Source organism: Anomalospiza imberbis, chromosome 6 (genome assembly GCF_031753505.1).
Source record: "Anomalospiza imberbis isolate Cuckoo-Finch-1a 21T00152 chromosome 6, ASM3175350v1, whole genome shotgun sequence".
NCBI lineage: Eukaryota > Metazoa > Chordata > Aves > Passeriformes > Viduidae > Anomalospiza > Anomalospiza imberbis.
Genome location: NC_089686.1, coordinates 48,579,461 through 48,605,887, shown reverse-complemented (window position 1 = coordinate 48,605,887; position 26,427 = coordinate 48,579,461). Strand labels below are relative to the sequence as shown.

The following is a 26,427-nucleotide window of genomic DNA, read 5'->3' as shown; positions in this document are numbered from 1 at the left end:
ACATGTACCTACAGAAAACACCTTGTTTTCTGGAAAATTTACTTTTCCGCCAACGCATGCACTCTTGATTTGAAACTAACTTTCTCAAGGAAAACATTTAGCATTGGTATAACTATATAATATTCTCCCCCCAAAAATAAACTTAAGGAGCATTATTATTCTCAAGTTATATTAAATTCAGAATTAACAACATTTGTGCATTTTGATACAATTATAAGCTATCCTCTCCACCACATCTTTTCCTGCATTCAAGAGATAACACAGAGTGACAACCAAGAATTAAATAATCACTGAAATCACAATCCCATGTTTTTCCTAAGCAGCACATTCTTTAAAATAACTTCTTGTTGAGTTTAAAGTTTAAACCTGTACATTGCTTAAGACAAGGCTAAACCTGTTACACTGCACAGGCAAGTCCCAGAATTTCTAAGTAACCTTTAGTATGCGGTCCCATAAATTAAGGAACTCCCTCCCAGAAACCCCGTCATGGGGGAAATGTACATTTCCTCAAAAGAAAAACGAGCGCCCACTCTCACCAGCACTAGGAAAAGGGAAGAGGCACATAGAGCCCACGAAACGAAAAGTTATTTCTCAAAGCGTCTTAAGAACCTGAATGGCCACTTTTGCCATGCCCGCTCTCTGCCACATCCCGCCTGTGTGGCCCGAGCTGCCGGCCGGGGCTGAACCGCGGACACCGCGGCACTTCGTCTCGCGTACCGGGAGTAAGGCGAAGGATCGCAAAGGACAGAAGGACGCCCCACCCCGCACCCCTTCAGAAACCGCCGGGAGGGGACGAGAGCCGAGCCCCGGCGGCGCACAGGAAGCACGGCCCGCTGCTCCCGCTGCTCCCTCACCGCGCTCCCGCTGCCTCACCGCGCTCCCGCTGCTCCCGCTGCTCCCTCACCGCGCTCCCGCCGCTGCCTCACCGCGCTCCCGCCGCTGCCTCACCGCGCTCCCGCCGCTGCCTCACCGCGCTCCCGCCGCCTCCAAACAGCGCGGCCACGTGACCCGCGGGAGGGCGGGGCGGGAGCGCGCGCCCGCACCGCGCAGCATCACGCGCCGCCCGCGCGGCAGGGGGAGGAGGAAGCGGCGTCACGCGCGCGCACCCGCCCGCCGCCCACGTGACGCCGTAACGCGCGCGCCGCCCCCTCCCTCCCGGCGCGCGGGCCGGGGCCGAGGGGAGGCCCCTCCCCCGCAGCGAGGCGGCGCCGCCGACCCGGGAGCGGAGCAGGACGGGCCGCCGGGGCCCATGGCGGGCGACGAGCGGGGCCCGCGCGGACGGGTGACGGCGGGGAACGGGCCGGGCCGGGCGGGGAGGGGCGCGGAGTGGGGGGCGGTGGCGGTACCGTTTTACTGCCGCGTAACTGCCCCCTCCGCCCGCCGCCGTCATGGCGACGGGGGAGCGGCCGCCACGTGACCGGGGCGGGGGCCGGGAGGGGCGCCGGCGCCACGTGACCGCCGGAGACGCGCGGCTTCAGGGCCGCTCCCCCGTCACGTGGTGCGGGCCCCACCTCCGGCGCCCCGCGGCCCGTTCCGGTCACGTGCCCGCCCCGCCCGCCCCATGGCCCCGGCGGCGGCCGCGGCCCGACCCCCGTAGCGCCGCTGGCACTCGGAGCAGCTCCCGGCGCAACCCGCACGGTAAGAGCCGCCGGCGCGGGGGAACGGCGGCGCCGGGCAGGCCGCGGGGCGCGATCCGTCTCACGGCCGCGCCGCCCTGTGATCCGTCCCCGGGGGCGGCGGGACCGCGTCGCGATGGTGCCGCGGCGGCCTTTGGCCTCCCGCGCTTCCTTCTTGCCCGGCGGACGTGTGACGGTGGCCGGGCCGGAGCTGCGGTGAGGGAAGAGACGAAAGGGGCGGCGGCACCGCCGATTTGCGCTCCCCGGGGCCGCGGGCGGCGGCGGGGAGACGGCAGCGCTGCGCCGGCGGCTCGGCGGCCGGGGGCACCGGGCTTAGCTCCGGTGCTTGCCCCGGTGCGGGCGGCAGACAAAGAGGTGCCACGGCAGCGCCTTCCCCAGCTGCTGCCGGGCGCACCCGGATCGTGCAGGTGTCCTCGGGCCCGTCTCGGGGCAGGGTGGCATCCCTCCCGGAGCGTGGGTGATGCGGATCGGGGAAGGCCGGGCTGGCTCCTCAGGACCGTGCATCCCCCACGACGTGCCCGGGACAAGCGGCGCTGCTGCCGCTTCTCCATCCCGCTGGCAGATCCCTGCCGCCCCGCGGGGCGCTGCTCTGCCCGCTCCCGGAGCGGGGACTCTGGAGCTGCCAGGGACTCTGGCAGCGTCCCTGTGCCGCTGCGGGTCACACTGGGCCATTGGCACAGATATTCCGTGATTCTGCTCTTGCCTGCGGGGAGCGGAAGCCCAGCAGCAGAAAGGCTTGCATTGATCTGTCAGAGCTTGCGTGCCAGCCCATGCCCACCCTGGCCAGGTCAGGATTACTAAAACGTGCAAACGTTCCTTTATTTCTGCTCAGAACTCGACAAAACCGTATGGGAAGAGACTGAAGTGCTGGTAACAGAGTGTTAAGAAGAGGTGATATAAAAAACAAGAGATGAGAGGTGCCGTATCTTAAAAGTGGTTAGGAGGATTCACTGCAATGGAGGAAGGATAGCTGTTGGCATTTGATGGTATTTCTAGAAGCTGTTTGCTCCCACAGAACTAGGAGGGAAGGGCTTGTAGGTGGATAAGCACACAGAACATTTCTTTTGGTCTATGCCAACGATGAAGCTTCCTAAGAGACCTTGCCCATTGTAAACTGCAGCTGAAATTAACATCCCCAAGACAGGCCTGATGACAAGTTGTACCTCACTGTTAAGGCTTCTGGTTGATCCAAGTGCTTTTAGAACTGTTGACCAAGCTCTGCTGCTGGTGAATTTAAAATAAATTGTCTGACCTTGCTATTCTGCAAGATACTTGTACCAGCCGCTAGAACACTAATGCTGTAACAGGTTAAAATTATCACTTAAAGCCACAAAATAACAGTATTTCTCTGTGTGCATGTGGCAGTTCTTGCCCTGTACAGCAGCAGTGTCATCATCCATAGTATTGATTCCTGGGAACTTCAGATGTTAAATGTAGAGGTTAAGAAATTTGGGCAGGTACAAGTACATCATTGATGGCTCTCACTCTGCTGCATAATAAGCCTTACATGCTCAAAAAGAAAAAAAAAAAAAAAGCTGAGCTCTGCGTGTGTGCTTTGCTTAGCAAGGATGTAGCCTTCCCTACAGGAGACAGGGAATGAAATCCTCAAGCAAGATTCCTATATTAGAATTTTTCCTGTACTTCTTGTAACATGAAGCCATTTTGTTTCCATTAGTGACAGACGGTAACCTTCCTAAATCCCTATTATTAATAGGGTTTTTTAATTCTTTCTAATGTACTGTTCAAAAGACAGCTCAGGGTTTTCTCCATTTTGGGTAATGCTTATTGTGCTTGTGAGTTGTATCATCCCACTGCCACTGTAAATTACTGCAGGAAAAAGGAAGTATAGCAGTGACAGAAAGAAGAACAGCATGAGGCAGGGTGCTCACCCTCCCAGAAGGTGGAATGAGCCACTTGTGGGATAATTGTGCTCTCACAGATTGTACACTGCAGGGTACTAGAAAGGCTCTAAAGGAGAAGTTGGTAGCTGCTGATTCTTTGCTTCTGTAGTTGAAAGACTGGGTGTAGGTAGGTGAAATGGCGTGGTAGAAAAGCAGAGCAGCTGGCATCAAAATGAACCCGACTGTGGAAATGCTTTCCTTTTTCTTGCTGTTCTGTACAAGTTTAATTCCTTTGTGTTCTGTGGCTTTGCCTCCATTGCACTGGATAATAATGACCTTAAAGCACTATAAAGTAACAAAGGGAGAAAAAAATCAAATCCCTAGTCTTGCACATGGTGAGGTTTCAGTCTTTGCGAGTCTGTGGTCAGCTGCCTTTTTCCAGTAAGGATAAGGTGCTGATGAGACTGCAGATCTGCAACAGGAAACTACATTAAATGGTTGTGTGAATAGCACCGAAAGGGAATAATGCTGCTGGGAGACTGTAATGGATTATGCTAGGGAACAGTCCTGAAATCATGCCATGCAGTTTTCTTTGAGGAAGAAGTATTACCAAGGATGCTCTGAATGTGGCACAGCGTGTTCTAGTGACTGCTGCAGTGGTGCTGATGTGAAACCCCACATTCAGCTCAGCATGACTGAACTCTTTAGCAAAACCATGGATGGCTGGAATTGAGAAGGAGTGAAGTGTAAGTGCAGAGCCCTTTTGCCGTTACATCTTTCCATCTAGTGTGTTACTTAACTCATTTGCACAGAAGCTTGTAAGACTTCTGTTAAAGAGAAAACTGTACTACCATCCAAATTGTCAACAAAATGTCTTACCTTGCTGCTGCTTGGCATTTTGTTATTTTTTGGGTTTTTTTAAGAAAAAAATAAGTATGTGAATTTAAATGCTTAGAACTACCATTTTGTGATACCTACTAGTAGTGTGATAGCTGATGCAGGATACAGTCTGAACTTCAGCATGCACTCCAGCAAACATTACAGGCATTCTGAGGCACATGCAACGTCATATTAGCATTGGAAAAATATCATTTTGCATATCAGTAGTAAAGTTTATGATACACAAAATACAGCAACTGGACATACTAAGCAGGTTCAGCAAACTTACCAAATATGTACATTTTTGATAAGTGTACCAACAGTATGTTTGACAGAGTGTAGTATTACTCGCCATATTCTTTATCTCTTGACAAATTTGAGGCTATAGGGTGAACCTGGAGAGAGGAATGATAGTGACTGCTAGGGAGAACAATGAAGCAAGTATCCAAAGTCTTGTTGGTTTGAGACTGCTGACAGAATTACCATTGTGCTGTAGTATATGTAGCATTAGTTCCTCAGACTTCGGAGGAGAGGGACTGGCCAGATGCAGTCTAGTGTACAAAATGTTGTTCAAGCCTTGGGCAAACCCCACCAGAGTAAGAACACCTGAGTCTTACTGGGCTACCTTATCTTTAGCACAGTGAACTGAAAATCCATTATTTTTCCCATACCTTGTATCCTTCCCTTTTCTGAAATGACTTAGCATCTGCCATTCCCACTGAAAGAGGGAATTGCTGCCAGTGCCAGAGAAGATTTGGAATTCGTCATTGCTTAGCTTCAGTATTCTTCTGAATTAAAAAAAACAGTAAAAGCACAGTAAAACAGGAAAATTTAGTTATCAGTTTAAATGTAAGATTTGTGGGTCTTTTAGTGGATCAAAAGCAGTATCAGCAATATAATTAGATTAAATTTTTAGGTAGGTGGGAGTATTTTGTTTAAATAAATTTGCTGATTTACTGAAAGAGGGGAACATGTTTATCTGAAATACTCACAAAATTAATAGGCATGAACAAGTAAATATGGGCTGTAATACTTTAATATAGATAGGAGTAGTGAAAGAGTTACAGCACAGCTAATCAGCTCAACTCTATGTTTTTGACAGCTCAGTGTAGCCACAATGGCAACATCATCTGAAGAAGTGTTGCTGATAGTGAAGAAGGTGCGTCAGAAGAAGCAGGATGGGGCCCTGTACCTGATGGCTGAACGCATTGCCTGGGCACCCGAGGGCAAGGACCGCTTCACCGTCAGCCACATGTATGCAGACATCAAATGTGAGTGAGCACTCGCCTGCTGCACTCAGCACTACTGCCGTGGATGCCTAAGTCGGGCAAAGCTCACCTGCCGTATAACGCTACCTACAGCTACCTCAGGAAGGTTGCAAGGGTCTGGAGCTCTGGCCAGGATACTCTGTAGCAGCAGAGATCAGGACTGGGGTGAAGCATCACCAGCATAAGGATGCTACTGCAGAACTTCTGCAGTCTTCAGATGTTTAACTTACACTGCATTTACTATTAGCTTTCATAAGCTTCTGCAATAAATTGAACAGAAAAATAATCTATGCCATATGCTTGCAGAGGGGAGGGTGGGAGGAGGATCAAGGAAGCATACAGGATTTTCATCCTAACGCAGAAACTATCTGGCACGTCATCTGCTTAACTCAATATCTAAAGCTGTTTCGATTTTCATATAAAATGAACTCAGTTTTATTTTCATCCAACAGACCATAGCTTCAGAAGTGTCACCTTCTGTAGTTTGGCCTAGCTGGTAACATTCTGAACAAGCATTTGCTGTTGCAACAGCAGAGTACTTGCAAGTCAAAACTAATCAGTAGATGTCTATAGCATGCTGCCTTTCTGGCTCCAATTAGTGCTCATATTTCATGTGATCTAATGCCAAAGAAGGAATAAAAAGTAAGTTGTATATGTCACTTGTTAATGGTTTAGTGATTATTGCTGTTTAAAGTCACATACAAGTGCTGCAGCATAATCAGAAGTGTGTGATGAATCAGAACCAGATGATATTTTCTTAAATATGAAAGTGATAAGTTTAAAAGCCCCATTCACCTATAATAATCAAATTTGTGAAGCTTTTATTTAGCTATTAACTTACACTTAAGCACCTTGTATTTTAAATATGTACATGTATAGGCATTGAAGTATTTTTAACTTAGATGAAAGATGTGCTTTTTGTCATCTGAAATAAAAAAGGGTGAGATGTATTTGTAAATTTGAAATAGAGAAGGTGATTTAGTGTTGACATCTGGTTCCCACTTGCTTTAGAGAAAGAGCTGATGTTAAAAGTTAGGTTAGTGCCATTCACAGTGCTTCACTAAAGTCACTATAGCACAAAGGTCCATAAGCATATGTGTCCCAGTCTCTTGCTCCCTCTGGTTATGAGGATGGAAGCAGGAATTAGATTTTTCTTATGAGTCATGAGGGTGTAGTAGTACCTTGGAGGCATTGGTGATTAACTTGGGGAGCACTAGTGGCTAACTGCACTTAGCTCACCACTGGAAACTGGGATCCAGGTGTGCTCCTACTCACCCTACCTCTGCTTTCCTACCACTGTCCTTCTGCAGGAGCTGGGCCAGCTGGACAAACAAAAGGGGATGCTTTTCAGTGGATCAGTTTTGTGGTTCTTGCTGCACAAACACTAGCAATCATACAAGAAATGTAGCAGGAAGAAGTGGAAAGGGGGAATGAGGTCACCTTTCAGCAGCAGCCTGCATTGCTTCCAGGTTAAAGAGTCCAGGTGATGACAGCCTCATTTGCAGCAGTTTTCTAATGAATGCTGTGGGGGGTGCAAAGATGAATCAGGACTCCTGAGCAGGAGCTGAAGGGTATTAAGCAACAGGCTGCTACTGTCTGTGTATTGTATTTTAGAGTGAACAAGGTGCATGGTTCAAACTAATTCCAGGGGAAGACCGACTGTTCCATTTTCACAGCTGCAATTCACATGCAGGATAATGGTATTTAATTGGATGATGAGAATAACTGCTTATAAGCAAATACTCTAGGGAAGACAGTTCCTTGTATAAGCTTACTGTCTGTCTCTCTGCAATCTAGGCCAGAAAATCAGTCCAGAAGGCAAAGCTAAAATTCAGCTGCAGCTGGTATTGCATGCAGGGGACACAACCAACTTCCACTTCTCCAATGAAAGCACAGCAGTGAAGGAACGAGATGCGGTCAAGGATCTTCTTCAACAGCTCTTGCCCAAGTTCAAAAGGAAAGCAAATAAAGAACTTGAGGAGAAGAACAGGTAAAGGGATAGCAGCCTAAGAGTCTATTGATTTTTTTTTTCTTTTGTTAGCTAACTATCGTGTATTTCTGTTAACAGTTGTTGTTATTTCAACATCATGAATGATACAGCATTTGTTTCTCTAGTAAAAACTCCCTGCTTTCAATTTCAAGGCAGTTCCTTGAGACTTGCATAACTGTCACATGTTGAGGATACACTTTTGTGCTTAGTGACACGTTCTTGAGGTGTAAAGGCAGCCAGTCTGGCTGCCACACGGTCTTACTTATCCGTAGCTATGAGAGGAGAGCACCCAACTGGCAGTCTGTCTCTTTAGTCTTCATAAATATATATGTATCAGTTAGAAAAGTTGCTTGAAAAAGACTTTTTTTTCCTTTTCCAGAAATGTTGTGGAGCCTGGTGATTTTTTTTTCCTCCCCATAAAGCCCCATTTGCCCCTCAAATCTTCCCTGATGTTTTACAGACTACTAAATTGTTAGGTATTTTCATGCATCTCACTTGAAAGGCTGAAGTTTGTTATTTGGCATACAGGATGTTTATTCTAAGAAATGGTTTGAGAAGATATTGAGGATGTAAGTCCTTTTCCCAAATGGGCTCTTGAGATACATTTCCGTTCCTTTAAAATGTTTGTGTTAAACCAATCCCTGTGGCCACAGAGCTCTCTTCTCTGCATCCCCCCAAAGAGTTTCACTTCATTCTAGTGTCTGCTGTGAATCCTGTGTCTACAGCTTTCATTTCCAAAGACTGTTCTAGCTCTGAACGCAGTTAAGTTAAAGCTAGATTTTTCAAAACATGAGAGCCTTGCCTCATGGGACAGACTGGATCTTAACAAGGAGATTTCCCAGCAGAAGGGCAAGAGCTGGAGCTGTGACACAGGATTAACTGGTTCCACCACTGCAGCAACCACTAGGGTCTGCAGCAGTGCAGCATGCATTGGCACTGTTCCCATACTCTTTTCTTTATGCTATGTGCCTTATTTCTGACAGTATTGGTGCTGAGAAAACAGGCAATCTTAGCTCTGAATCTTTGCCTCCTTAAATGGAGTTTTACAGCATCACACCATGAAGTATCAGGAGCTTTTCTAGTTACAGAAAAGCCAGAATCCCTGCATCTACTCCGCCATAGTTTGTTCTCTTGATTAGAAGTCCATGTCTGGTGATGGGGCTTCATTTAGCTTAATTGCAACAGTTAAGGCAGAAAAGATCCAGTCTGTTGTGGGAGGGTAAAACATCCAGAGTCCCCGTGGCACTTCCTTCATTTGTTGATATGTGGGACTTGGGTACGTACCAAAATTCCACGCTTTAATGAAATAACCAGAATAACAGACTGCTTTCAGCTGCACTAATTTGTAAGAATTGCTACTAATCCATACTTGTGACAATAAGAAAAACTGGAAAAACCCCGGTGGTTAAAACATATCCCGCCACAAAGCTTTCACTTCCACCTCATCCTGATTTGTTCTTAGAGCAGCTAAAGGCTTTCATTCTGTCCAGATTGTAGTTTATCCGTGTTCATCCCTAGACCATATCCATAAGACTCCTGATTTTTTTCATTGTTTGCAAGTGATCAAGACCCTGAGGTGCATGGTAGAGACTGGTGAGGTTATTGGCAGATTGTGAACACACATGCACACTTTCCTGAAAAGCCCAGTGGATACACAGCTATAAAAACAGCTGCATAAGCATGAGTGAAGATTCAAGTGCATAGTCTTTGCATTTTGGGCAGTGATACCTGATATGTGGATGATAACTTCTGTAAACATTGCTCCCTGGTGGAAGTAGTGACACAGAGTGTGTCTCACACTTGTGCTATATCTGATTAAGGGATGAAGATCCTACTGTTACCAGAAACACATAAATGAACAACCATTGGGGTAATGTGTTTTAAGGGATCTTATCCCATACATATTTTGTGATCTATACTCTTGCACTAGAATAGAGATCTGCAGCTACTGAATTTAAGATCTTTAACCAAGAATTGGACAGCGCTGAAATCTCCTTTTTTTTTTTTCCCCCTCATCTTACTTCTTTTATGGAACAGCAAGAATATTCATTGTGCTTTTACAGTTCAGGAGATTCCAGTCCTGGTGTGCAAAGACACAAAAGCAACACAGAATATTTTAGGACAAGACATAACTTTTTCTTAAGCATTACTGTTTTCTAACTTTCAATATTACCATTCATTTCTTAAGTCTTTTCAGACAAGCAGTGCTATTGACATAGCTGGTTGTTTACACAGTCTTGTTAAGAAATGCACAGCATTTTGAAAGAAAAATTTGTTTCTGTTCCTTTTGTGAACTCGTGCTAGTTGTGGAAATACTAGTGATTTATTCTGCAGTGTTTCAATTCTATTCAATACGTTCTTTTACCAGAATGCTGCAAGAAGATCCTGTTTTGTTTCAGCTCTATAAAGACCTTGTTGTGAGCCAAGTAATCAGTGCTGAAGAATTCTGGGCCAACCGTTTAAGCCTGAATGCAGGGGATAATTCTGCAACACCTAATAAGCAGGATGTGGGAATCTCTGCAGCATTCCTGGTATGTTGAACTTTTAACTTATAGGATTTTAGAGCAAACAAATTGGGGAAAGTGAGAGTTCTGCTCATGCACTTCATTCCCATACACGTGAATGTTGTACTTTCCTGGTTCCTCAACATCTCTCTGCTATTCCAAGTGTAAAGGAGAAAAAAAAAGTTTCCTGCTAATCTGCAACCTCAACATTTTATCAGTTTAAGATGCCCAGTTTGAACTTTAAATTGCCAATAGGCAGATGATGTTTGTACTGCTGCTCTGCCTTCTGTAAAACAGGAGTGATGTGTATATATGGTCACTAGATTAAAATGTATGAGCTCAGTAAATTAAAGAGTATATCTGTGGCAGCATCGACATGCATAAATTAACCTTTCCACATAAGGGTTTTATTCCCTCCCCATTTTTTTAAACCACTACATGCTTTCAGCTACTTGAAGAACAACTTTTCTATCTGGAAGCTCATTTTCTCTCTCTTTTTCTCTAACTTTCAGTTATTTTACCCATTTGTAGAACCTGTGCTTCAGTAAATTCAGTGCAATCTAAAAGTAATCTAGGTACATCAGATTGCTCACACAGAGACGTGTTTCTGCTTCTGCTACAAAACTCACAGATGGGACTCTTTAGATGGAATCCCACTTCCACCTTTGTAATGACTGTGCACACAGTGGATTTGGGAGGGAAAGACGAGGTAGGAATTGTTTTAATTTAGCTGCTGTACAACCCTTTGGGTTCCCCCCCCACCTTGGAAAAACCTGAATCAGTTGCCAAACAAATTTGATTGTTCTGATTTTCCGTCTCCCATTATTCTTACACGTTAATGTTAAAAAAAAGAAACCACAATGAAAAGTAAACCCACCAAACCTTCAAAACTGGAGCGTTCTTAAACCAACTGGTTATGTTTGTGTTCTTGGCATTTATGAAAAAGATATCTTAGATATTTGCATGTTCCAATTCAAGTGAAATCTGACTGGCTCTGCTAAGAATGCGTTTTAGCCTAGGAAGAAGACGGTACAAAAGGTAGACTTGAGGTACACAGGAAAAGGAGGAAAAGGCAGCAGCCTATGCAGTCATGTACTTTTCCTGTTTCTGAACTGGACGGAGCACTCGCCTCCTCCAGAACTTCCTAAACAGATCACTAAGATCTAAGTTCAATGTTCTGACTAAGGCTAATCCTCAGGCTTTAAATTCAGTGTTATTTATCAGTTATACCAAGATGTTTTTAGTGTATAAGGGAATAAGGTGTAAGAGCCTTTTCTGTCACTTCATTATAGCCACTGATCATTCACTTAGCTGAATTGTTGAGTGAACAATAAAGCATGAGGCATATACAGTATGCTTACTTATTTTTACTTTGACACAAGGATAAGCATAAATTAATTAAGCATACCTTGTTTTGACCAATGAAGTGCTCTCTGCTTTCTAAATCCTGCAGTCTGCTTGTTAAATCATCCATTAAGTGGCAAGTATAATAAAGTAATTAATGTTTGCTCGTTTATTCCTCATTCTAAAGTACCTATGTACGATCAAATACACTATGGATTACTGGAGGAAGATTATTTTACCTGCAGCAGACCTTGCTTGCAAGATGCCAGTTCTTTTCCTTCTCCAGTTAGAGAAAGCATCCAGACATAACTGGTTTTTCCCCATGTGCTTTTTCTCAGGCTGATGTACGGCCTCAGACAGACGGCTGCAACGGGCTGAGGTACAACTTGACTTCGGATATTATCGAATCCATATTTCGGACATACCCTGCAGGTAACAGCAGTGTTTTACATACCAAACACATCCATTTAAGATTGGTCTTTTTACTGTCTTACTGTAGAAAGACTGAAATGTTCATCTGAGATTTTATTAAATGAAAGCATTTTAACTTGTGTTGACTTTCTGTTTTTTAAATTGTGAGTAAATGTTTGATTTCCACGATACCATCCTAAGGAGTGTTCCAATTAATTGTTATTTTTCTTGAAATCACCTTTGGGAGGAAAATAAGCTGATTTCCATAATTTCCCCTCCATTGTAATGAACACTGACACTGATTCATTTTGGCCCCTAGTGTGGGGGCAATTCAAGAGTGTTCAGGCCACTGTTGCATGCACTTTTCAAAGCTTTACAGGCATAAATGAGTACCTGTTTAGTCATGCTTAACTACTGCAGTCCCTTCCATTTAACGGGAATGAATGGAGGCAGCCAGAAAGCAAGGAAGCCATCAAGAAAATGGTGATATAAAATACCATGTTAAGATTTGTGGAAGTTTGTAATTTTTCTGGGTTTTGTTCACAGTAAAAATGAAATACGCAGAGAATGTTCCACATAACATGACTGAGAGGGAATTCTGGACACGATTTTTTCAGTCTCATTATTTTCATCGGGACAGGCTCAATACAGGCTCAAAAGACCTCTTTGCAGAATGTGCCAAACTGGATGAGAAAGGTAAGCTGGTTGTCTCTGACAGATACAGATGGTCATGGCAAGTTAGCTACAGCTTTGCCATTCTGAGCATGTTTCATAGCGAGAGCATTTCTTGGAACAAATTAGCCTTTGGAAAGTGGCAGCACTAGAAGTAAGCTTTACTGCAAATTCTATAGCATGCCGTCCTGGTAGATTGATTATGTGCCATCAGTTACTATGGAATAATTCTGTGTACACAATAGATTTTGTTTTGTGGTATGTGCACAATTTACAACAGGTGCAGCTTTTTTTATAGATGGGGTTTTAGTAAATGAGATTCCTATTAGTCCAGATTTTCCAGAGGAGTTTTCATCCTTGTTCTCTGTCAGTCTTTTTAATCTGAAATTCTGAAATATTACCCGACTCAAGTTTTTTATGAACTTTTGAGATAGGTTTGTAATGATACAGAAATGAGGAGAGTTGGGATCACTTACCACCATTCCATAATATGTATTGAAGGCCTTCTGTTAGGAATGCAAAACCCTTCACAAGTCAAAGCTATCACCAGATATAAACTGTCATACAACCCAGGCAGGGCAGCAGAACAGTGCCAAAATTAGAAGAAAAGCAATTTTGGCTTCCCAGTTCCCACTACTATAACTGCATCTCATTTCCTTAATCAGTGTTCAGTGATGTGTAGAAGTTGGTGAAAACTGGGCTAATTAGTATGAAGATGTTTTGGAGTAACTTTCCACATTTATTGCTTACTTTAAATGGAACTTTAAAAATGGTTTAAAGTTTTAGTTCCAGTGTTATTTGGGCCTGTGCAGAACCTCTGTCTTCTTTTAAAGATTAAATATAACCTAATGATCCCATAGTTATGCTATTTGTTTAGATACAGTTTTTCATTATTTTTTAAAATTTGTTTCACACAGGGTTAAAAGCAATGGTGTCTCAAGGAGTGAAAAACCCTCTGATAGATTTAACAGCTTTGGAAGATAAAACATTAGATGAAGTAAGTACTTGGGGAAGCAAAACAGAAAACAAACAAAAAAATCCAAAAGAAAACCATACCCCTTTTTTAGTTACATTTAAGTGGATCTTTCTTTTAAAACCACTACAGATGCTAATTCTAAAACAAATCCCTTACTAGGCAGTGGCAGTGGTTGGGTACTCAACATTGCTACTGTTCTGTGTGTGAAGGGAAATGGAGACTGTGCCCATGCACCCGTGTGGTCACACCTGCCTTGGTGTGCAGGGTGTACAGGACTTCCCTTCTTTAAAGAATTACTCTTTCATTTGGCTTTTTAGTCTAAAGTGAACTCTCTGGTTTTTTGCTACATTTTAGAGTCTGTGACAATGTACAGAAGAGTAGCACAAACTAGGAAAAAGTCTTGGATTTGTTCTTACTTTGAACACTGCTACTTGATTCAGCCTAACTGAAGGACACTTTATACAGTGTTCTTTGTTTAGCTTCAAATACCTTTTTTTTTTGGCTAAAATTATGACACATGTGAACTATTACCTACCTCCAATAACAAGTTAAAACAATTCATATCAATAGTGTACCATAATGTGAAGTAACTTAGAGATGTGCTTTTCTGCAGTTGATGTAACTGAAACTGTTCAGTTGTAGTTAATAATGAAGCTGCATTTTTAAGATTTTTAGTGGTGTTTTTTTGGATTTTCTTTTTTCATTTTCTTTTTGTGGGAACTGTCCAAAGCTAGCAGCCTGAAACTGGACCATGAGTTTAGGATAGGTGTCTTTGAAGTGCTCTGTAAACTGCTCTGATTTGCTTTTGAGGCTGATTAACAGCAAGCATGAAACTGCCCATGGGGTAAAGTACCACCTGGCAAGTGGGGAACTTTGCTAGCATTTTAAGGCTTGAAGTTTTTTGAATTTTCTAGTGGTATCACATCCTCCTGACAGGTATATTTTAGCCTGTAGGCTGCTGGTGTCCCACTAGATGTTAAAAAGTAGCAGTAAAACAATTGCTGTCTATTCCTTGCCATCAATGCCTGTTTTGCACAGATGATCCTTAATTTTTTTTAAGCTAGTTCTGTTTTTACTTATATCATGCATATACTTTATGCAGGTATAAAATTACCTGCATAAGACTTGTTACCTTCTCTCTGACACCTCTAAATTGCCAAGTGCTAGCAGAATAAAATAGTCACTGGAGCTTTTTCAAAGTACATAAGGAGATGGTGGGGCAAAAGTAGGAAAATGATGCTCTGGATGATGATGATGATGATGCAGAGGAGGGGGCTTCCTGACTCAAGGGAAAACAGAATTGTCCTGCTGCTATGGGGGGCAAGAGGGAATTAATGTTGTTTTCTTTGTAGGGCTATGGTGCTGCTTCTGTGGCCTCTACATCAAATGCCTCAAAGTCTGCAAGAGAAAGCAGCAATGCTGCCATCATAAAACGCTTTAATCATCATAGTGCCATGGTCCTTGCAGCTGGCCTCAGGAAACAGTAAGTTTTAATGCTGTGTAATAGATTTTTGGAGTAAATTTTAAGGAATTTCCAAAACAGAAGCACATCTTCAGTTATTCATACAACCTTTTCTTTTAATTTTTTATGAATGAGTTATTTTTCTTTAAAAATGAAAATACCTTTAGGTTTCATTTTACTTTATAGATGTTTTTCAGAGCTGTTTGAAATGATGACTGCTATTTTTACCCGAGTTATGATATAAAGCAGATTAAAAAGAAAAGAATGGGTCTGCCTTAGATGTCTAGCCCTGGTGAAGGCAGCAGAAGTAGTGTTCTGTGTGCTGTGTGGAGGTGAGGTCTGGTGCAGGGAGTTCCTATTTCCTGCCTTCCAGGAGCAGGTCTGCTGGAGCTTCCTGCAGTGTGGCATAGGTGGATCCGATGAAAGACTTCTCAGGTGCAGTACTCTGCCCCTGACCAAAAACACCTGTCAGGTCATCTGCTCTACAACTGCTTCATGGAGACCCAGCAAGGATTACTACTGTACCCAAATCCTACAGACCTTAACTGTGAGAGATCTTAGTTAATACTCCCTTCTGTTTAGTGGGGCTCCCTCACACTGTTCTTCTGTTTTGCACAAATTGAGCCCTGCACCTTAAGCAATCTCTTCTGGGAAAAGTGTTTCTGTTTCTCAGTTCAGGAAGGGACAACAGGACAGGTCTGCTGGAACAGTTGTACTGCAGGACTCCCAGAGCTCTGCTAATACCTGGTTGCATAACTGTGTATACAAATTGTTTCTAATTTAGCCATGATTTTGCTGTGTGCCACATGCACTATTGGTATGCTGCTATTTCTGAAGAGAAGGACCAGCACCTTCCCCTGCTGTTGAATTTCCCCTGTGACAAAGAGGGTTACTCTGAGGAGTTGGTTCCTTCTGTCTACACCAACTGCTAGAAATTAAGACATAAGGGGGAAAAAGTATGTGAAGGTGCATATGAAGTTTTTGAAACAGATGTATTTACTTTGTCTCTAGCTTGTATCTTAAGTTTCCTGTGAGGTGAATTCTTCTTAATGCTGTTTCTCTATTTTAAGAGAAGCACAAAATGACCATTACAGTGAGACCAGCAGTACGGATGGAAACTCCAGGGATTCAGATTTCTTTCAGCCACCACTGAAAAAGGTATAAAGTTAGCTGATGTGATTCTAACTGAATGGAACTGGAAGCTCTGTCTCTCAAAAAATTGCTGAAAGTTCCTTACTTGGTTTATGACACATCTGAAGTAAAACTTTTTTAGCCTTGTTTAGAAGTATATAGAGCAACAGCCTAAGAGCCTGTAAGAAACCTTGTTACCTCTGTTAGTAAACACAAATAAGTTACACATTGAAGTATTGTGCTGTTTGTCTCTTCAGTAGTGCCAAATGAAAGTAAAAAATTCTAAGATACTTCAGATTGGACTCAGAAATCTGGTTCTTTCCATTTGCTGCAGTCCTATTTTCAGCCCCCTTCCTTTTGTTTTTCTTCCAAATGCCTGAAAACTTCTAGAGAACATCCATCAGAAAAGGATATTGGTGTTCAAGCACCAATATTAACCTGTCAAGTGCATTGTTTGTAGGGGGGATGATGAAACAGGTACATGACATCCTTTGTCTTAGAAGCTGAAGTGAGGTTGAACTGAGTGTAGTGACACCTGGTGCAATGAAATACAGGGCAATGGCCTAGTCTAGACTAACCAGAGCAGCTCACAAAGTGGAAGATAGTACTGTAATTGCTGTAAAATGGAATTGAATACTCTTCCTGGAGCTGACAGCCTAAACAGAAAACATCAGAGAGACTCAAAATTTGGTTGTATTGTGAGAAGATCTTGTAGAATACATGTGTTGGTAAATGCTGGGGTAGTCTTTGACTTTCCTCAAAAGCTGCAAGTTTTGCTGAGCAGAAAATTATACAGCAAGACTAGAAGAAATGTGATGAAAAGGGGAGTGAAAGTAGCAGGAGACTAGGAGACTTCAGAAATAGTTTTGTAGTTGTACAAAGTGATATCACTGTGCTGTTACCTCTCACTGCTAATACTCCACAGCTCTGCTGTCACCACATAGCTTGGGGTAATTACTGTGGTTTTAGTCTTAGACTGCAGTGCACCAGCCATTAAATCATTAGTATTTCTGCTAATCTGGAGTTAGAGGGACATAAATAGAGAGCACAAATGATTACCTGCATACACTTTTTGGAACACGTTTTGGAAGTCGTAGGGACTGCCTAATTTTAACAGAATCTGGAGAATAAGCAATGGTGCCAAGACTTCCCAATGGCCCATCCTGAACAACACTGGGCATCACTCCCTCTGGAGGGCAGGCATGAGTCATTCCATACCTGGGTTTTCTTTAAGGTTTTAGTAACCCTTCAGCTCAAACTTGATGCACCAGAAGAAAGCACTGGATATATGGACTTGTGCCTTCATTAGTAACATGTATCATTATTTGGCTAATTTTAGGTAAAACTGCAGGAGGCCATTGAATACGAAGATTTATCAAAGAATAATAGCGTTAAAACTATTGCACTAAACTTAAAGAAGTCTGATAGGTAAGTTAAAATAATGCACAGCTATTTCAGCAGAGCCAGTTTATCAGGGGTTTCATCACAGCCCACACAGGACCAGCTGATTTAGTCCCTACTGTGCCACACTCAGGTGTGTTACAGCTGAGTTTAGAAACCTAGTATGAGATTTTGCATAAACCAGTTCCCTCTCTTAAATTTGTAGTTTTATTTCTCAGAGTGGTTGGGAAAAGAAGGGACATCTGGAGACCATCTAGTCCAACACCCCTGCCAAATTCCATCTTGCTTTTCAGAGAGTTGAGTCTCTGTAAGCCAACCTGAATGACCTTGACACGTACTTTCTGTGAAAGCCTGACAGACCTCTGTTCATAGTTCAGCACATCATTGCAGCTTTCAGTGGAAAAATGTGGTACATATGAAAACATACAGAATTCCAAGAAAAATCCTCTCTCAGGCAAAAAAGTGCAGTTGGGATAGTTTGGACTGCTCACTGGTCTAAGATTTTTCTAATGGTAGTCCTTCTGTTTTCTAGATTTGAATTTGAGAACCATAGAAGTAACATCAGAAAAGGAGCACTGCTACCAGGAAGAGAACAGTTCCACATGTGCACCTATCTTCATTTAGCTTAGTTTCAGTTGAAAATTATGTGAATTGTTCCATTCTAATGATAGTTCCAGAATTTGGTGGCAAGGGTAGCTTCTTTTTGGCAAAATGATGATCACAGATTCAGCAGTATAAACTGTTATTTGCTGCCATACCATCCCTAAGCCAGCCTCCTCCCATGTGGCAACATATTGTACTTTGTCAATAAAGTACTGTTACCAATTGCAAAGCATATGAAATTAAAAACAGGAGAAAAACTGTCCAGGAATTTGTTCTTTTGCTTTACTCTTACTAATAACATTTTTCCCTTCCATTTTCTCACCTCACAGGTATTACCATGGTCCAACTCCAATTCAATCACAGCAATATGCAACCAGTCAGGATATAATTAATTCATTTCAAAGTATTAGACAAGAAATGGAAGCATATGTACCCAAACTAACTCAGGTATGGAAGTATATTTTAAAAGTGCCCCTCTTGATCTTAGCTTAGCATCTTGCTTTATATACAGTTTTGTGTCTCATATCTACTGAAGTTTCAAGTTTTCGTGGTAAACTTAAATTATCTCAACTTTCTGTTAACTGATTTATTTTACAGGTTTACCTTTTGAGCTGTTACGTTTAAAATCTACACTAGAGGAAACTGAGTCATTGCTGATGCTCAGTTGTATTCTTCTGTTCCTCCTTTTTTTTTGAGGAAATGGTAAAGGTATAAGGTAGTAAAGCAGGGCAGTCATGTACAGGCCAGTGTATTCATCCCACCCTGAGAAGTATAGGAGGTTACAGAGAGCAGGTTTTTCACTGAACTGGTCTTTTGCTCCTAAATGCACTTAGGCTGTCAATGTGCTCTGGGCTGCACAGAAGCTCTGTGCTGGCACTTGGAGGGCAGCAGAGCCCTGTGGCCAACTGTTTGTAAACCTAGTTTGGCCCTAAATAAAGCCACAATTCTGCTACACTTCTGCATAGTAATACTCAGTCTTACTTCTGAGTAAGTGCACAGCCTGTTCAAGGTCTAGGCAGAGAAAAAGTTGGATTGGAATTCATTGGAGCATTTTCACTGCAAATGAGCTATAGCACATAATTCTGGAAAAGAGCAGAACCTGAACGTCCATGGATGCGTTCAACTAATCTTATTTTAAAAATAATTCATCAGAAAAAGTGACCTGAAATATTTTTTCCCTTTCTCTCCAGGTTCTTTCAAGTGGTGATGCTGCCAGCACTATTGCAGTCCTGTCACCTGGAGGAGCACTTATGCAGGGTGGAACACAGCAAGCCATAAACCGTAAGGATTTGGGATGTCTAATGCTTTAATTGTATCCTGGTGCATTGCACAGCACTAGCTGGCTTGCTGTTTCATCTCTCCGTTAAAATATGTTACAGTGATAAAGGAGAGTGTGGAAATGTGTAGCTGGAGTAGTACTGGGTTACACAACAAAAGAAAAGCACCAGCCACACCATGGGGGTGGTAATGGCTACACCAGTGCTGAGGCAAGTGAACGAGAGAACATTTTACACAGCAAGTAATGGAGGAAACACCTGGCAGATACCAAATTGTCTTACAGATGTGGGGTTTTACTTGTTCAGCATTTTTTCCCCTAGATTGTAGAATATAACATACTCTGTGAAAACTCTTAAGGAAGCAAAGCCTAGATAATCATCTGAAACTAAGTTTTTTGCAGCCTGCATTTAAGATTCACTTGCTGTGAAAAAAGGCAACTTCCTTGTAGACTGCAAGGGCAAATCAGACAGCCTGTCCTCTTCACACCTCCATTCAACCACCCCTTTTCCTACTGTCACATTGCTGCCAGTTTGAGTTCCTGTCTCTCAGAGCAGATGAATCCCTGTTCTCAGGATTTATTATATTTTTCCAGTTTGTCTTGTGTTACTTGGTCTGAAAAGCAGCAGAAAGTAATTCAGACAGCTGAAAAAGCAAGTATGAGTTCCTTATGGTACTGAAATAAAAGGAATCAGCAAGCAGTGGTGAGGCTTTCTTACCCATCCTGATTGACATATCGGGTGGTACACTTCTTTGAGCCTGACCACCACTTCTTTCTTTTAAGAGCCTCATCCTAAAATTTGATATTCACTGTTCAGTTCACTGTGCTCATCCTCATTGACTACTTGTACTTTTTGTTTGGGGTTTTACAGTTGTGGCTCTTTCCTTGTTCTTGAACTCTGTCACCCTTTCTTCTTTCAGAATGCCTGGGACACAGTTCTTTTTTCCCTGTCTGGATTTTCCATCTTTCACATGCTGTGACCATATTGCCAACATAAGATAGAGGGAAAAACTTGAAGTACCCACACAGAGTTTGCAGCACTGTGCTGTTAGGACAGCCCAGCAGCAGCACTGCCACACTGTTAGAACAATACAAATATACTGCTTCTAATCCTGGATTAGGTTTGGTGTCCATTCTTTGCCTGGCATGGATCTTCCTAAATAATACACCAGCTTCCAAGTATAGAGCCATAAATAGCAGCTGACCTGATCTAACAGCTGCTGGTAGTCTTGATCTAATTGCTGTGAGGCATCTCAGTGTTCTCTCCCAGCCAATCATTCTGTGACTGTAGTGGAAGTGTACATCACTGAGCTCCTTCATTAGCCTTAGTTCTCATTTAAGTGACGTAAAAAACCCTTTTTCCTGTTGCAGAGATGGTGCCAAATGACATTCAGTCTGAACTAAAACATTTGTATGTGGCAGTAGGGGAACTGCTACGACACTTCTGGTCCTGCTTCCCTGTTAACACACCATTCCTAGAAGAAAAGGTAAGGCAGAGCTTCCTCTTATGGCCCCTGGTTATGATGTAGTTTAGAATGACCATGGTTTAGAATGGCTGTCATTACTGAAGTATGGAGCTAATACACATGCCTCAAATCAGTACAGCACTTACTCATCCCTAGAACTGAAAGTGACAAAATAACATGAAACCTTATTTTTCTCAACAGTTCTGCTGGTACTATTAATTAAAGTCATCCTTGTCCCTGCCTTTAGGAGCAGTAGCTGTTAGCCAGTTTCATACAGAATGGGCAGCTCAGTTGCAGCTGCAGGGTTCTCATTCCAGTTTAAAATACAAAAACTAAAACCTCCTTTCCCCAGCTCCAAGAAATAACTTCCACAGTGACAGAACAAGCAAGTTTCCCTTATTCTTCTATCCATTGCAAAAACCACTGTCATACCTTCAGGACACACACTGCTTTTGAGAACTAAGTTGCCTTCAAGGACAGATGTTTGTCTACAGCCAGGTCTATTTTTCTGTTGCTTTTGATCTCACATGGATAATAAAGATTAAAATTTGCATTCAGATATATTCGCATGTCTGCTGCAAAATGTGGCCTGAAAATCCAGTCTTTGCTAGAAACAATAAAAAAACATTTTGTGAATATCTTGTATGTATTTATGGTGTTTATTAGGGGGGTAATAATCAGAGTGGCAAACTGCACTTTCAGTCATACTGCACTTATCTCAAAAATAAATATAGAGAAGCGTTAGAGACTGATATTTGAATAACTTTCCTTTCTCAAACTACACAAACTTGAAGTAGTCCCCAGAATTAGTTATAAGATGTTTTGTTGGAGAGCAGTTTGTTAAAGGAAATGAAACTTCTGTCTTACTGTAATTCTTCAGTATTGTAATACTGGTTTCTGTCTCTCTCAGGTTGTGAAAATGAGGAGCAACTTGGAAAGATTTCAGGTTATGAAGCTCTGCCCATTCCAAGAAAAGATTCGGAGACAATATTTAAGCACAAATGTAAGGGGAAATTACCATTTAATTATGTGGGTGCATATTAATCATTTCATTCTTAACTATGAGCGGATGATAGCTTTGTTACTTCTTATCCTAGGGCATTTTAATTTTTTTGTTGACTAGGAAATGGGCAGAGGGAAATTGGGTACACAGTTAAGCAGTTGTCTCTCCCTGTCCAGTTTGCTGAGTGATGCCAGCAACTACAAGAACTGTAACCTGAAATTACAGGAGTGATAGAAAGAAAGGGGAATTCACGTTTCATTTTTCACTTCCACCATGAAGCAGAACTTGAGCAACTTCAGAACTCTTCCCCCCATGTCAGATTTGAAGTGGTCACAGACTAAATACCAGAACAGACAGCACAGTGAGGTGTCACTTCCCCCTTACCTTTCAGCTCAGCAGCTCTCTGCACTGCTCCCTCTATGGATGTTTTGCAACAGAACCTCAAGGGCCTTTCTCTGATTTTAGCAAGATTACTCATAGTGAATAAAAACAAGAATGCACCTGACAGGAAGGGGAGGGAATCTGTTTTCCAGCAGCTGGGACAATGTTTTCTCCCTTTTCCTGTTTCAGTTGGTAAGTCATATAGAAGAGATGCTGCAGACAGCCTACAATAAGTTCCACACGTGGCAGTCCCGGCGCATGCTGAAGAAGACGTGAGGGCACATCCTGTACAGGTCTGAGAGCAAAGCCTGCAATAGGGTAGGACTACAGCCTAGGTATGTGCAGATCTTAGAGTTGTTGCAGGAAGACCTGCAAGCTGTGGACTTCTGGAAACGATGCTAACTGAACTTGCACATTTTTGAAAAAGAACTGAGATTAAACTTGAAAACTGGGGAGAAAAACAAGGAAGAACCAAAATGGAAGAGCTGAGGCGCAAATATATTTAAAAGACACTGTTTACTGCAGTTACTCAGGAACTGCTTTTGGTTTGCATAAAAAGCTGCTTTCAGAAATAAAAAATTTAAAGAGGGTGTATTAATAAAATTTGTTTTCCTGTCTAATTTTTTTTAAGAAGTGTATGGCACAGGGTAGATCTCAAAAGTTTTTCTTCACTGGATTCTGACATTTTCTTGAATTCTGTTTGTATTTCCTGCAACAGTTTAACAATGATGTTTTAAAACATAGCTGAGACTGTTTTTGCTTCAAATATCTGGGAGAGCGTAGCTGTCAGAAGACAAGCTCCTGCCATATGTTTCCCCACCAATTGGAAGCAAGAGACATTGCACTGAAAGCTGTTCATGGTCTGGGGTCCCTAAAGGTACAGAGGGGCAAGCTTTTGCCTGAAGTCTTCAATTTTTATGCAAAAATTTTTCAGCCATCAATTTTGCATGTTTCCTTTTGAGTGCAAGTGTGTGCTACTGCAAATTTTTTTTTTTATGGTGGCATTTGTTCTGAGGAGAGAATGCATTTTTAAAAATGAAATTAAATAAAGTTTCTTACAAAAGAAGTCATTTATTTTCAATTCTTAGGCATTTTTTATTTCTTCTCCTAAATCTGTTTTCCTTCACCCTTCCCTTTTGACTATTATACTGTTTTTGGCGAATTGATAATCATTGCAAAGAGAAAAATGTGTTACACAGTGTCCATAGGTATTGGGAATCTGTGCCATACTTTGTTCTAAATAGAATCAGTTCACAGTTTCAGACTAACTTGTCTTGTATAAAATGTGACTTAAATGCAGAGTAACCCCCTTTTCTAGAATATATGCAGTTTAATGACAACCTTGTATTTTTTGGTCACTTTGACTGGACAACAGCCCAGTATGGGCTACTGAATTTTTTTTTTTTACTTCAGATGAAATGTGACTGTTAAAGATGCATCTACTACAAAGACAAATCAGACTGACAATATGTATTCAAAGCAAGCACAGCAGTGTTCAGTACAGCAGAAGAAATTCCCCAAACCTGCATGATGGCTTAATACTACATTTTGGTACGATGCTAAAACATGGTAGTATGATGTTGGGTGGATAATTTTTAAAAATTCCTACAGCAGAAAAGATGTATTGGTGTAGCCAAGTGGGTGCTTGTTCTGTGCTGCTGCTCTGTTTATGCAAGAGGGTTTTTTTCTTTAACTGGTGCATGGAAGTCAGCAGCTTCTTTTGACCCTTTTCTTTCAGATTTCTGTATTATGCTATAATACTTTGGTAAAAGCTGAGTTTCAGTTAAGCATCACTGCACCAAAGTCCTGTTCAGAACTGTGTGCATATTGTTCAGCTTCATTCCCTGTCTGCTGCTGCAGATCCACGCATGGTCTCTGCTCTGCGCCGTCCGTGTGGTTCTGCTACAAGAAATGACTGGGCTCAATCAGAGATGCCCACTGGTCTTGACAGGGTGAAAACATCAATGGGAATAAATAGATGTACTACAGCATTTGGGGGATGAGGTGCACATCTTGTCAAGAGTTACCTCTTGTGAGAACTAAACTTCCTCTAAAATTTAGGCTTAGGGCATGGCTTTATGAAGCCAAATCCCCTTCTAAGTGCAGGCAGCTCCCAGGAAAAAAAGGGTAGTTTTGTTCTCCCCCAATCCAAAGCATTTGGTCTAGCAATTCTGGGACCAAATTCCAGCTGTTCCTTGAAAGCTAGCACACCTTTCATCATATCGGAGAGCTAGGGTCAAGAAAACAGGTCTGATTTATATTCTAACTGTGCCTGAAGCTATGAACAACACATTTAAATATTAGACTGCACTGAGACTTCATTTAAATCCTAGGAAAGTTTTGAATATGGAACTAATTCACCTTCAATTGGAATGTATTTAGTGTTCCTGGAAAGACTGGGCAAAATGGTTAACATGGTGAAAAAGTGCCAGTGCATCACAAGAACATTTTACAGCTCCAAGGACTGATGTTTATAACCATTTTGGGGATGATATTGCAATAGCTTTAAGTTATTATAAAGATATCAGGCTATCAAAATGTACCTTAATGACCAGAACTAGGGGGAGAAGGACTATGATACTAAATTCAACAGTTTTGCCTAGAGACTGTACAGGCAAGGCTGCTATGCACTTCATATTGCTTTTTCAGGTATTGTGGCAATAAGGCACAGGCCCCTCCTCAAGTAAAGGGAGGTAAACTAAATATTCTTTCTACATTGTGTTCCCCTTTTCTGTAGCTTGGTCCAAAACACAGATTCATTCCTTAAATTTTGAAACTGAATAATCATGCATTATATTACTATTGGAATCTTTATACTGACTTGTATTTTTAATGAGAATTCATAAAACTTGTATCATTGGCATTGATCTAAGATTTGTAGAATAAACCCTACTGAATTCTGAAGTGACGTCTTCTCCAATGCTTAGGCTGTGTTTTCTGATTGAATTAAATCTGTAACAAGCTCTGTTGAGGTCTAAATTGTGAGAACTGTGTGTAACTCGCTTATCTGTCCCTTGGTGCTGATAGGTCAGCAGCAAAAGTGTTACAATGTAATTATTGTCAAATTGTTCCATTTTCAGGACTTGAAAACTTCTACTGCTGCACAAGGGCTCTACACCATTACTAGTTCTACTGTCCCTCTGTTCCCCATCATACAAAAGCCACTTTAAGTCTCCAGGCATTAGTGCTCTGCTTGTTCCATATATTGGTGCAGCAGCTGTTGGTTCAGGAGAGCTGCACAGGAACTTTGCCAGTAATGGAGAAAGGAAAATGCAGATACCAGCCCATGCCTTTCAGCAGATGAAGATACTTAGATGCACCACAACAAAGGCTGGGTTGATTCTCTCCCAAAAGCTCTCCCCAGTCAGGGACAGGAGGTGACAGCCTTCCACTGCAGCCACCCTACAAGTAGCTTCTTACATGCTCACAGGGTAGCTCTCAAGACAGCTGCAGCTTCCTAACATGGCAAAGATCTCACCAAGGCCCTGCTGTGCCTTCCCAGATGGATGAGTTTCTCCACCACTCGCTGCTCAAGATGCTTTTTTTAAAGCTACAACTATTTTCCCTTACTTGTGCTGTAAGTACATCTTTACAACTTCTAGGAGGTGGTATCAGCTAGAAAGCTTTCCTTATCCTTGGCCAAACTCCTATGAAACAGCTGCTTTATGCAGAAAGTCACTTGAATAAGCAGGGAAGGTAACAGTGAGAAAGCCTAAGACCCAGTTTTGCATTATCCATCCTGTTTCCCTTTCAGGGCTTGCTGCCTAAGCATCCCTGTGGCTTAGGAGCCTTTGTATTGGAAGAGTATCAATGTGAGCCATAATATTCTCAACTTGTTTCCGTGCCCTCCCTTGCCCTGCAGCAAGAACTAGAGCTCAATCTAAATGGGACACAGCAAGTTTTTGTATAGCAATCAGACATCACTAGTGATCTAATGCTGACCCTCAAACCCAGTGACATGTGTTCCTACAGCACAGCTCAAAAGCCTGGGGAGCTGTGAAATTACCTAACCCAATCTCCCACATGTTTTTCAGGCTATTGCATTTCCTCTGTTCTCTGAGCACATCATCTCCCCAGAAGATAGCCAAGCCCTTGTCTGTCTGCTGAAAGCAAGGGAGTTTGTTAACATCCTGGATGGAAGGTGCTCTGTGGGGGCTCTTTTGGGGTGGAAGGAACCAGGCC

At 42.5% G+C, this 26,427-nt stretch overlaps 1 protein-coding gene and 1 long non-coding RNA gene across 4 annotated transcripts; one reads left to right on the top strand and one right to left on the bottom strand.

The window, feature by feature from the left end:
• The first annotated feature begins 1,248 nt into the window (after positions 1-1,248).
• On the top strand, positions 1,249-25,149 carry GTF2H1 (general transcription factor IIH subunit 1). 3 transcript variants are annotated; one of them, XM_068194033.1, is made up of 15 exons: positions 1,307-1,638; positions 5,460-5,628; positions 7,423-7,615; positions 9,984-10,146; positions 11,802-11,895; positions 12,421-12,570; positions 13,464-13,543; positions 14,875-15,005; positions 16,055-16,142; positions 17,455-17,543; positions 18,449-18,566; positions 19,310-19,400; positions 20,767-20,882; positions 21,772-21,864; positions 22,435-25,149. In XM_068194033.1, the coding sequence occupies exons 2-15, from the start codon at positions 5,475-5,477 to the stop codon at positions 22,519-22,521; spliced, it is 1,647 nt and encodes a 548-aa protein (XP_068050134.1). In that variant the 5' UTR covers positions 1,307-1,638; positions 5,460-5,474; the 3' UTR covers positions 22,522-25,149. The 3 variants fall into 3 exon arrangements, with proteins under 3 accessions (XP_068050136.1, XP_068050134.1, XP_068050135.1); XM_068194034.1 differs by lacking the exon at positions 1,307-1,638 and adding an exon at positions 1,808-1,832; XM_068194035.1 differs by lacking the exon at positions 21,772-21,864 and having other exon boundaries at positions 1,249-1,638.
• LOC137476046 (uncharacterized) lies at positions 5,635-12,424 on the bottom strand. The gene is made up of 3 exons (XR_011000209.1): positions 11,703-12,424; positions 7,066-7,147; positions 5,635-6,947 (listed from the first exon to the last, which is right to left on the bottom strand). It is a non-coding gene; the product is annotated as an uncharacterized lncRNA (long non-coding RNA).
• Positions 25,150-26,427: the final 1,278 nt, after the last annotated feature.

What these genes read in the sequence shown, in the direction of transcription:
- GTF2H1 (XM_068194033.1), top strand. Translation starts at nt 5,475, where the DNA reads ATGGCAACATCATCTGAAGAAGTGTTGCTGATAGTGAAGAAGGTGCGT. An exon ending in ATTTCGGACATACCCTGCAG is followed by an intron (nt 11,896 to 12,420) that starts GTAACAGCAGTG and finishes TTTTGTTCACAG; the next exon opens with TAAAAATGAAATACGCAGAG. An exon ending in AACACAGCAAGCCATAAACC is followed by an intron (nt 19,401 to 20,766) that starts GTAAGGATTTGG and finishes TTCCTGTTGCAG; the next exon opens with AGATGGTGCCAAATGACATT.